Here is a 12,786-nt window from a genome sequence, read left to right on the forward strand (position 1 = left end):
AAATGCAAGGCAGGTACATATATGTACATACATATATATATATATGTATATATGTATATGCATATATATGTTATATATAGAGTTGTATAAATAGCGTTTGTATATTTGTATAGGATCAACATTTTATATTACATTGAGATATGATGGATGTATGTATGAAATATGATTTAGATTTGAGAAGACCTATATGATGAAATGATTGATTTATATATGTATATATGATTTTTGATATGATCTGTTTGGGTGTCTTTGAGAACTGAATATTGGGATGGCGGGACTAAATGTGATTAAAACAGAGTATTCAATAAACTAAGTATTGATTGGAATCGATCTAGCTATAGATTGAGTAGAGGATTAAGTTGAGCAAAATCAAAAGAATTGGAACTAAATTGTGACAAAAATGGGATTAACTGAGGGTTGTACTGGACGAGAGATGAGTAAAAGGTACGATATGGCAATGTCAATGTCGAGTACGAGTCAAATGGGATTGGTCGACGAGTATCGGAAACGTTGACATCAATCACTCTGTAATTCAGTCAATCATACAAATATATGGGACTACCAGTATAATTTCAAATTCACAGATTAATTGATCAACGTTTCCCACTTTGTGTGAGTGCGAATGAATTGTTGTATGACTGTGATGAGCTCTCTTGCACTCACCTATATCCTCCGATTTGTAGTTCTCGATGATCTCAGCTAGTTCCAAGTTGCCAGCGATGACCGCAACCTAAGGTAGACAGAGTTTTATTAGCCGACCGTGAAACCAGAAGCAAAAGCATTCAATTCGTATAGACTACAGCAAAACTACGTGAAGAAGTACCAGCTATATCTACGAGTACATTATATTACGAGTATATTACGTTGCATTACGTTACGTTACGTTGTTTGTAGCCTAAAAGTGTTTTATGTTATTGAATTTGGATTGGTTTTGTTTTAAATACCTGATAGGGAGTTTGGTTGGCAAAGTTCTGGGCACCGCGTTGTGCGCCGCGAAAGAGAAGCATTCTAGCACAAGCCTCTTGGTTGTTAACAGCGCAAACATGCAACGGGCTGTTACCGGACGCATTGCGTCCATCCATGTCAGCACCGTAGAACAACAAGTGTTCCAAGTGCTGCACCAGGCCGTGCCGACAGGCCTAATCACAGTTTACAATAGTTAGGGCAAGCGTTTAAAGTTAGACAGAAGAGAAGTAAAAATCAATTAGCAAATACGTTTCTTAACTCTCCCAGCACCTTCGCACCAAAGTATCTCTCAATTTTGGATAGGCAGCGGGGTCATTCACAAGAACCGAAAGTGAGCTCAGTCGTATAGAGAAGATGTTAGCAACCATTTGGACCCGTCACCGACTTACCTGGTGCACCTCGTTCCAGCCCTGGCTGTCCTGTATGCCCAGCGTGGCGTGGTCATGCAGCAGGCTCTCCGTAATCTTTGCGTCGCATTTGCGCGTTATTGAGATGTACAGAGGCGTTATGCCACGCCCGTCACGATAATTGGGCGAGGCGCCAAGCTCCAGAAGCGTGCTGCAAGAATTGAATATGGATTAGCATAAAATCGCACACAATTGAATCAAATTTAAACTCCATTTATTGAAAGCCTGTGGAGACCCACCTGACCGCCTCGAGCGAATCGTGTTCGACAGCCCGATGGAGCGCTGTGGTGCCATCCTTGGTGCGGTAGTCCAGCAGAGCACCGCCATTGACCAGAGCAATGAGCAGCTTGTTGGGCTTCTTAGCACCAGTAGCCACCGAGAGCGGCGTCTCGCCGCTTTCCGAGCAGTGAAAATTTGGGTCCAGGCCCTTGGCACACATCTTGGCTATCTTCTCCACATGGCCCCCATTGATGCAGTCCAAGAAGCGACGGAGGTTGGCGCGCGTGTGCAGCGCCTTCAGCTGGCGCTCGTCCAGTGTGAGCATTTTATACACGCGACGCTTGTACTTGAGCTGCAACGGACAGCAGAGAGAATAGGAGAAGTTGGGGTCAGTCAAGTCCTTTATATACATGTAATGCTTGATGGATGCAACTCACCTCAAGGTAGCCGACGGGTCCATTGAATGGATAGTCGCCCAAGCGTCGCTCCTCGTCCAGAAACTTGCCCGCTTTCCCGTTCGAGGGTGGTGCAAAGAGGCCATAGTTGAAGCTCTCCTTCAGCTCCTGCAAGAGGGAAAGGGAAAGGAGAGAGGATGAGTTATATTCCGTGAGTCTGACAGCTTTGAGTGCTGGCCTCTGCCTCGTCCATCAGGTGTGCCATTCACGTGCTCAAGTTGTTCATTTTTCACACGCACAACCTCTCTCTCACACACACACACAATGCCACCCACACATGCACAGAAAAGACTTCCTGCTTACGTTGGGTGAAGCGCCCGATGCGGGCGGATTCACAATGCTGCCGCTAATGAGCGCGTGACAACAGCGCCATCTAGCGATTGCCAATGCATTCATACGTACATACACTGTTTGTTGTGAAATATGGTATATGGGTTCTAGGCACACATAAATTACAATTAGAGACTTCTTAAAGTAGGACAGATGCATCAGTTAAATATTGCCGTCATAAGTTCCCTTTTAATTGCAAACAGGGAATGGCGCAGTCGCTTATGCCCGTCTGCAAAGTTCTCATTTGTCTGCCGTTGCTTTAAGTGGCAATTTCTTCTTTTAATTATACAAAAAAAAATGCTCCGGCACTAACAAGCAACAGAGCCAACTTCCGTAACGTTTTCCTCTGCAGCCGAGGGAACTCTTTCCCCACTCCATCCACACACATATATATACAGGCATATGTATGTGTGTATGCGCCCTGAAGTCTCAAGTGTATAACTGGTGACATTGCCAGTGCATTAATTATGCAAAGTGCGTGCTATGTGCACACATGTGTGCACCCAGAATTGGGTTCGGATTAGAATTTGGGGATCTGTTACCCTTGCGGAGAGCTCACAGTTCCTAATGCGACAAATGTGGCTATTAAATAGGACACATTCAGTGCTAGAAAGCCGTTTGTCAAAATTAATATGAAGGGTTTTTAAAAAATTACATTAATATGAAAGTAGAAAAACTCAACTTGTTCGTTTCAAGGGGATACTTGAGGGCTTTTATGTTTTTCATGGATCTCTAAATGAGCAAAAGACAAGTTTGAAAGCTGAAAGCTAAAAGCTTATGAATTACATCATATTATCGACCTACTCGCTTGGTAGCATACTACCAAAGTTCATATTTGTAGTTTAATATTCTCTTTAATTATTAAATTGGACAAATATTGCAGTTAACTTGATTATCATTATTATATTTAAATAAATGTGAAATATTCCTGGCTTCTTCAGAGAACCCGATACGAATATAGAACATTTGAAGTATATTTATATTTCAGCAAATGCTGGTCAATAAGCCTCCTCAACTATTTAATACGTAAAACTAGCCTCCCCATGTACCTCGCCAGCCGTAAGAGTTATTTCCGGCTTTCAATTGTTGTTATGGAACTAAAAACCTCAAATATGCAGCTCAGGCGCCACCCTCGCTCTGGCAGCATAAACATAAATTTCCACCACACAAACTACGACGCCCCCTGATACTCCTGCTACTCCTGCTACAACTCCCACTGCTCTAGCTGCTGCTACTCCTGCTGCACACGTTAACTTTCGTGCGCCAAATGGGTTTTACGGCCTCCCTTGCTCTCGCCCATGCTTCTTCTTCATGCTTTTTAGCCCCGGGCAACTCGCTCTTGGCTACCCCCGCAATGTGTGCAAATGCAAATTGCAGACACGTCTCGCCGCCCCAAGGCTAAAGAATCCGGCTTTCCATGGGATGGGGATATTGTGCGCTCCGACCTGGGGGAGGCTCGTTTTCTGGGCCTGCTTAAAGTCAACTTGTTGGCGCAAATTGCATTTTTATGAGTTTTGATTTCGATTCTCCAATCCAATCTGGCTGTGGCTCTGGTTCTGGCTCTGGCCCTGGCAATGGCCCCCAGAGCGAGGCTAAAAACTAATTTAGAATATCTGCTTGTATTGTAGCGCAGTTGCAGCCCGTAAATTCCATTTGCCTGCAATGAAATTGGGGCACACGATGTTGTATGCCGCATCGCTTTTTATATTTATTTCGCATTCGACGTATTTGGTGTTTTAGTGGAAGACCATAAATCAATGCAAATTGCCAAAAAACGAAGACTGACCAAAAACAACGAAGATTGAATACCCTGCAATGGAATATGTGGCACATTGTCGGAGTAGAAGCAAAAACCAGAGCAAGTTCGCTTCGATTTTCCTCAGCTGTTTTTTATTCTCTTTTCTACTCAAGAGCAAATGTCAATGCGATGCGCACTTGCAGCAAATAAGCGACTTCCTGTTCCAATAAGAAAAGGCAACGCACAATGGCAACGGCAACGGCAACAACAGCAACAACAACAACAACAACAAACAAAAACAACAACGGCAACAGCAAAAGGCATTCATTGATAAATTGTCAAACAGTAGTTGTTGTCGAGGCTGTTGCAATTGTTAGCAAAGGCAGACAGTTAGATAGTAAGACGGACGGATTGCCAGAGAGGCAGAGAGACAGACAGACGGACGTACGTACGTACGGACAGTCCGGTCAGCAGGTAAACATAAACAGAAACACAAGCACACTGCCAACAAAAAGTAAATAGCCAGCCAGTTGGCCAAGTCTCTAGCAATTGGGTCGCCACAATTGGCGGCCATCTGTTGCAGTTGCAGTTGGTGCTGTTGTTGCTGCTGCTGCAGTTGCTCGTAATCTCATTCTATTGCAGCAATTAGAGTCGCTGTTGCATTCGCCGTCTCGCGCCACGGCCTGTGTCTTGTGTCTTGTGGCAGGCTTTACATTTATGGTCTCATTAGTGTCAGCATTTGCGCTTTGTCTTAGTTTCTGTATTTTGGCTTTTTGGCAGTTGCCGCCACAGTTTGACAGCCACTGCAATGGCCAACCAACTTCAGTTTCATTTAGTCTGCTGTACAGACTCCCACTGCCAAGAAAGGGTATCGAGTTACAAACAAAATCGACCAGCGGCCGGAATTAACCAAACTATAACGGAAAAGATGTTGCCAGCACAGTGGGCCAGGAAAGTATATGCACGAAGCAAACTATTTGATTGATTGGAATGATACCCACAAATTCTGTATACCTTTTTAAACAATTCTTCTGTATAATATTATCAAAATATCAAATATGGTATTTAAATTAAATATTCCAATATTTTCAAATTAGTTTAATTTTCTTCAATAAAAAATCATAAATATCTATTTCTCTTTTTATGCATGCCCCCGAATGCCTCCTCTATCGAACACTTCGTGTTTTGGGTATATTCCCAGAAGAAATGTTTTGCAAAAATACGACTAAGTATATTTTAAAAATATTCTTATATTTTTTAATATTATCACTCATTAATACTCTTTGTGATTATGCATGTCGCTTATCTCTTATGAAATATTTATTTTCAATTTAAATATGCTATCGCACTACTAGTTTCAAGTATATGTATATGTCCGTCATTGCTATTGCTATTGCTCTCGACCCAAAGAGCTGCTCTTATCGGATATCTCTGTGCTTTCCCTTCATTTGCTCGCTTTTGTTTATCAATTTCCGCTGCCAAAAGAATTTAACTGCGAACTTGCCCGCACAATGCACTTGTGCGAATTTCATAATAATAATAGTCGGGAAATATTCAAGCTGTCAATAAATTAAAATAATTATGCTGGGCGAGAGCTAGCCAACTGGCTTGGAGCGACGAAGGTCAATTAAGATCTGTTGAATTATTGAATAGTAGAAAATGTTGAATATTTATTTTTATTTATGATGCGATCTTTTATGGCTGTGATGGCAGGCAGCCATTATCTAATTATATAGTAGACTCTCTTCACACTGATTATCATAATTCTGTGCAGCAAAAGCCTTTTGATGGCCAACTGTCATTGGTTAACGCTAGCATTGGCTTTGGCTTTGGCTTTGGCATTGGCTAAGGCAAAGGCTCAGAGCCGAGGGCGCATTTAACGCTTCGCTCTGCAATATTTTGCGTCTGCTGCAACGTCTCAAGTTGCAGCCCAAGCGGCATCAACATCAATTTATGTAATCTGAACAATACACAGAACCGAACAGAGGAACCGAACCGAACGCCAGCCAGGGGGGAGCACATGCCAGGCACATCATCTTATAAATTTTGCTCGTTGCCAAAGATGCCTGTGGTTAACCGCAAAGCAAAGACAGCAACGAGCAACGAGCAACGAGCTCGGCGAGTGGAGAGGAGAGGCAAGGGGGCATTGGAGGCACTTTGAATTAGAGTAGGATCTGGGGCCAAACAATGCGCTCGTCCAGCCAGAGCCACAGTCACAGAGCGTTCGATCAGAACTAAAGAGGAGCGAACGAGCTGCTTCACCCGTGACACGACTTGCACGACTTGAGAATACGAAGCTGTTAATGTCAATATGAAAATTCGTTTAAGATTATGATGATGATAATATTAAAATATGATCAGCAAATGAAATATACATATGAATAATATATACCCATGATACCACAGTCATGTCATGTGGATAGTTAAGGCTGGTAATTAAGAAATAAAATGAAATGCCTATAAAGACTATTTTTTCTCAACTGCTCGCCCACAAATTCCCTACAAGCCCATCTCTAACTGAATCGCTTAGGCGACTAGAGCTCCAGCCCCAACAGCATCCTCTCGTGCTGTGGCCTGGCCCGGCCTGGTCCTCCATGTTCAGTTGTGTCTGTCGCGCCATAAAAACTGGTTTTGTTTTCGGTTTCGGCGCTTTGACTTTAATTGAGTTTTGTTTGGCTGTTTTCTTTGGTTGTTTGGCTGTTTGGCTGTTGGTTGTTAGCTGAGCGCATTCTTGACCAGCTTTTTGGCCAAGTTCAATTGGATCCGTGGTGGCGGCTCTGAGGTGTGGGCGTGGCAGTTCAGTTGACACTCGTGCAGGGCGAGCGAGCGAATTTGGTTGATTTTAATTTATGCGTACATTGGCCTCGCGATTCCTGACATTTCTTTCGGCTTGATTGCATTTTTGGCAGCAACAGCAACAGCTACAGCTACGGTTTCTGTTTCAGTTGATGCTGCATTTGTAGCTTTTGCATCATCCGGCTCCAACTGGAGGTCAATGACGCGCCGCCGCCTGCAGGAGACAAGCAGCAGCCGCCTTAAAGCCAAACAGAACACTAGACAGCGCACAATGCATTGCAACAACAACAATAACAACAGCAACAACAACAACAAACCTTTTACAAGCAAAGCAGCCGCCTAGCTGCTGATGTAAGGATGGGCCTGGCCCTGTCGCTCCTTGTTGTTCAAGGGGCAGGGCAGCTCAGGGCTGTACTCTGCCCTGGCTGGGCTGGCTGGGCTCGCTGCGCCTGTCTTTCTTGCCTTTTGCTTATCATAAAAAACTAGTTTCGCGTTGCAACATGCAGCATACGGCATGCAGCTTCGCCTGTCATGCCACCTACAGCAGCAGGGCAGCAGAGGAGCTACGTCGTCTTCTGACTGCCAGAAGAAAGTGTTGCAAGACGCTTTGACTAGTAAATTGGAGGCCGCTCTGCAGAGGCGCTGACTAAACATTTATCAGTGGAGTCTTTGGTGCATTGAACTCCCCTTCCACCAGAATGTGTGCATATACGTACACTTGGAGAAAAATATATCAACTAGTGCATATTCCAATTGGATTGTGAATTCCAAATTGGATTTCCATATTTCAAGATTCATTCCCATTTTATTTTTAATCCATTTATTTTTAATCTTAAAGCAAACCAACTAATGTGACATTAATCACATGTTCTTGAAGTACTCTCTCTATTTACCCACAGCCAACAGTTTTACAAAGGAAGTATTTTGTGCTGAACTCTCAAGCACGATTCCTATTTTAAGGAATTGTGAATCGCAGCAGAAGTAACACTCGCGTTCTTTGAGTGTACGCATGCAATTTACTTGAAGCCCAGAGCTGTGGGCGTGTCAGTCGCCCAGCCGCCCATTCGCCATTCATATTTTTACACTCGACTGCATTCAGACAAACATCTCCTCATCACGCCTGTCGCGCTGCTGCCGCAGAGAAGTTTCTCCTCTATCTGCCGCCAAGTCTGTCCTCCTGTCTGTTGTCCTCGGGCCAAAGGACATTGACAGCAGCCGTCGAAAGGTAAACTAAAAGTGCAGCAAGTAGTTACCAAAGGATGCGGACAGCATGGCATTCACCTAGCCATCAGCCATGAGCCATGAGCCACGAGCTAAGAGCCATGAGCCACGAGCCATGGGCCACGCGCTGTGAATGCAATTCCATGTGACAAGCATTGCAATAAACAAGAGAAGAGAATGTCACGCGAGAGGGAGTGAGAGGGAAGGGAAGAGGCAGAGCAGGAATGGAGAAAGGCTGCACAGTAGAGCGGGTGCTAGATTGGCAGACCTTTCAGAGATTAACTGTTGATGCCTGACAATGACATCGACTACCGTTTCAACTGTTCACACAAAAGCTTTTAAGCGGATAAGCAAGAATGAAAGCCAGAGTGCCGAACCTTGAATACCCTGAAGTTACCAGTTCTTGTAAAGACTATCGTTAGTATGGAGACCTATAGATGGCAATTAGGATATGATTCATAGAAATGGAGACTTTTCACTATATTATGGATATATAGATAGTAGGTAGAGACTTTATACTAGATATTTCTGTGGCTCATACAATAGAGTCTACCTACTGTATAAAAAATTTATAGGATTACATATAAGCAACAATGAGTAAGCTAGTTCGAATATTGTTTGATATAGTTGTATATATGTATGTTTGATATAGTTGTATATATGAATAAAGTTCCTCATTTTTCCATGCCCTATTACATAACATTAAATAAAATCTCAGCTAACACAGTTCGTTCCTTTAAATATGAATTCATCAAATAGTTTCAATGAAATTTGAGCTACCAGCAACTTTAAAAGTTCCCCCCTGGAAGTTCTCTCTATGGTTTCCCATGCCGCCAAGGCAGGTCTTCAAATCCAATATGTATTTTAGCTTCAAAGGTAAAACCTAAACAAATTTCTAGTCTGTTTTCTAACATTAGACAAACCGAAAAAGGAAAAAAAAACGAAATAAAATCAATATTTACACAACACATAAAAAATGCTGCTACAACAACAACAAGCTGACACACGCACATATATAACGGTTCTGATTGTTGACTGCGCCGCACGACAAATCTGAAAGGCGAACAGGAGCTGGAGCTAGAGCTGGCACTGAAACTGGAACTGGAACTGGCACTAAACTGGAACTGGAGCTGGAACCGGGATGGTAACACCGGAATTACGTTACGAATTTGTCTAGGCTTTCGTCTTCTACAACAGCAATAATAGTACAACAACAACAGCAACAGAAACGAAACAGACGACAATAAACAGGGACAAAAGCTGCCCATTTGGCTGGAGTCAAGGCAAGTGAAGAGAGGTGAAGGGCGAGAGCGAAGGGCGGGGGACAAAGGGATGTGAATAAATTTCAAGATATGCGTCGTTCTTGTCGCTGTGCTTGTTCTTTCAGAGCTGCCACTGCTGTCGCGGGGTTAAAGTACCGTTGAAATGCTTTCAGCATTTTTCATATTCATAACCCAACAGCAGAGCGCAAGAGCGAGAGAGACAGACAGAGACAGAAACAGACACAGACACAGAGAGGTGAGGCAATAGGCGAGGGGTGGGTTGCATTTGAAGCAAACAAACAGAAAATAAATAAAAGGCGTAAAGACGTAAAAGCAAAATAGAAAATACAAGAAACCAGAAGCAAAACGCCCAGAGCAGCTCCAAGGGATGGTCACGGCATTGCGCCAGGGCTAAACAACCAACCACAAACACTGCCCGCCCACCCCTTACCCCTCTCTGCTCGCGTGGGTGCAATGGCATGTGCCCAAGCCGCATTTGGATAAGGGAAGTTCAGTTCGAGCTGTGAATGGAAATGCCTTCAGCATTAACTGCGGCTGCTGCTGCTGCTGTTGCTTTTGCTGCTGCTGCTGCTGCCGTTGCCCAGTGAAAGGCCGCTGCGACTTTCCATGTTGCCTCTGTGGCCTGTTTCTATGTCAAAGTCATTGGCCAATGGTCAATGTGGAACAATGAAATGGTACACACGAAGCAGCACTAAAAGACTTGGCGGTCGACTATGATACACTATGGACAGAATTCTATAGACAGGCATTTATTTTGAAGGATATTTTAGACTGAAACAGTTGAACAAAACAAGTATTTTAGTATTCATAGGGGACTATAAGACTTATATACATAGTATGAGAATATTTCTCTTACTTCTAGTCTTCTGTTATGCCCAATGTGGTATCTGTAAGAATTAGACCACACAAGTTATCAGTATGATATCGAATATAATGCTTAAACAAAAACATAGCCTCTGCCTTTTCTCTTAAAGCAAAATTTTAACACAATGAGAAATCTGCAAAGGCAGAAAAGCTCACTCAGCTGTTGAATTTCAATGCCAGAGTATCTTGTCTGAGCTACCTTATGCTCTCATGAATACAGGGTATTCAGAAGAGTAGCTAAGCGACAAGACACGGCTCAGCATGTCCAAAGCGATTGCATGATTGCTCTTCCACAACTACTCATGACTCGCGCTAATCGATTTGATGGCAAACGTGCAGCGCGATTGCAGCGTCAAAGACGATCGCCAATGCACATCGATCGACAGTTGTTGGCACTCGCCACTCGCCACTTGGCACTTGCAACTGGCCACATTGGTTCTGACCACTTGACTTTCTACCGTTCTGTGCTCTGCTATTTATGTCAGACGTGTGGCTGACCCGCCCGGCCCGTTGGGTTGTCAACGCAGCCGGCGTTGATTTGTTGAGCAAACTTTTCCATTTGCTGCCGTGCACAGGCGGGCATTAGACATTAAATTAATTATGGCCAACCGTGAAAACCATTTAGCAACTTTTCTACCCGCCCTCTTGCCGCCCACACCCCGCTCAATTACCCACCCAGCTCATTTGCGACCCCAACGTGGAAACTAACTACCCTTCTCAGCAGTCGAGCAAGCAGAAAATTAAACATTTTTTTTTCGTTTTATTTTGATTAAACTCTTGAAATGCGCAAATGAAATCATGAAGGAATGCTGCCAGCGCCTTATGCAGCCGAATTAAAGTAAATAAACGCAAAGCTGTTCTTTAAGCTCAGAGTCTTAAGCATTTGTCTGCCGAGTAATCCAGTCCATTTGTGAACAACTCGAGATTTGCTCTGATTAGGCCAACCGCAAAAGCATTTGTCCGATGCACCAGAAGTTCGTTAGCCGCTGGTGTTGCAAGCCTATCGCCTGCTCGTGGATGCCGCAAACAGACGGGCCCGTAAACAAACGAAGCTTCCGTCTGGTTGCACTTCAACACGCTGCAGGCGCTGACCCACATAGGCAGCGCGCTGCTCATAAAAAGCGCCCCAGGAAACGAGTGAGCGAGCGACCGATGGGGCGATGGGGCGACGGGCCGGACGAGGTGTTGCATTCAACAAACAGTGATTGCAACGACGTGTCACCAGCAGGCAGCAATTATGTGCCATCGATGGCAAATCAAACCGAGCTGAGTTGCCCTTAAGCTGCCGTTGCCGTTGCCGCTGCCGCTGACACCGCCGTCCCTTCACGGCCCCGCCCCCGATCGATTGGCGGCCTCCCATGAGGTGTCGAATGACAGCGAGTTGCAATGGCAGTTGCAGTTACAGTCTCTTTCTCACTCTCGCTCTCCCTCTCTCTGTCTCTCTCATACCCATTTACTATGTCCATCAACTTGGCCATCGGCTGTCGCTCATTATGAAATTAAAGACGACGACGCATTGCCGACAGTTATTATAACGAAAAGTTACTTTAAACAAAAAATCTCTTCAAGATTGCGTATACGTCGCGTGTGTCGCATTGAACAGCAATTACCCGTCGGCGCAAAGTTGTTAAAGCGCCAGCAGGAGACGTCGATTGTGGTGGATAACAGGGGCAGGGGCAGGGGCAGGAGCAGGGGCAGCGGTAGCGGTAGCGGCATGAAGTCGATTCGAGGCAATGCACACATAGTGAACATTCAATTCTGCACAGTTTCAGGTGTGAAAAAACAAACCCAGATACTCATTTATAACTATAAAAAAATTCAGATAAATTGCAAAGAAAACAAGAATTTCTATAGAGACTAGTAAATACCCTTGAAAATAATAGATATATGTGAGAAATGCATTGAATCGTAAGATTTTCAATACATATTTCTACAATACGGTATGATTCTTTACAATAAAAATGTGTACAAAATATAAACTCTACAGATATTTATAGATTTTGAATATATGATGGAACTACATTTACATTATTAAATATAAATATATATTATTGAATACAATTATTTATGTTTGATATAATATATATAATAATAAATATAGTAATCTATATTTGAACATGTCTAACTCTTCACCTGGAATGTGGGTTAATATGTGATCAACTCCCATTTTTATAGTAGGTGGCAGGGTATGCAATTTGCTGATAGACACATGTGGCGTGTGGCAGGCGGCATGTGGGGTCTGGACTGTTGTTGGCACCGCTGATAAAAGCCACCTGGCTGCCATTTGATTGTACGCTTGCCACTTTAACAACCCAGCCAGCCAGCCAGCCAGCCAGCCAGCCGGCTAACGTGGCCTAAACGAATGGGTAGCTGCCTTTGCCAGCTGCTACCGAAGTTTGTGGCTCTTTCTTCGAAAATTCCTTTCGGTTTAGTTGAGTTGAGTCCCAATTCACGCAGTTGCCTCAATTTGAATCTGTGCGCCACTTGGCCCGTTTCGCTATTGGCGA

At 43.8% G+C, this 12,786-nt stretch overlaps 1 protein-coding gene across 7 annotated transcripts in view; it reads right to left on the bottom strand.

Moving 5' to 3' along the window:
- The window catches only part of Prosap (SH3 and multiple ankyrin repeat domains prosap), a 77,454-nt gene that overhangs the window by 8,234 nt on the left and 56,434 nt on the right, over window positions 1-12,786 (bottom strand). For 4 of the 7 annotated variants that reach the window (XM_089261416.1, XM_089261412.1, XM_089261415.1 and 1 more), the window contains 5 exons: window positions 2,030-2,155; window positions 1,613-1,944; window positions 1,356-1,524; window positions 945-1,139; window positions 664-730 (listed from right to left, as the gene is read on the bottom strand). In XM_089261416.1, the coding sequence (XP_089117542.1) occupies window positions 664-730; window positions 945-1,139; window positions 1,356-1,524; window positions 1,613-1,944; window positions 2,030-2,155 (889 nt within the window). The remainder of the gene's footprint in view (window positions 1-663; window positions 731-944; window positions 1,140-1,355; window positions 1,525-1,612; window positions 1,945-2,029; window positions 2,156-12,786) is intronic. The other 3 variants (XM_089261417.1, XM_089261414.1, XM_089261413.1) reach the window with 1 other exon arrangement.

Source organism: Drosophila navojoa, chromosome 5 (assembly GCF_054131105.1).
Source record: "Drosophila navojoa isolate 15081-1374.11 chromosome 5, UAZ_NAV_1.0, whole genome shotgun sequence".
Taxonomy (NCBI): domain Eukaryota; kingdom Metazoa; phylum Arthropoda; class Insecta; order Diptera; family Drosophilidae; genus Drosophila; species Drosophila navojoa.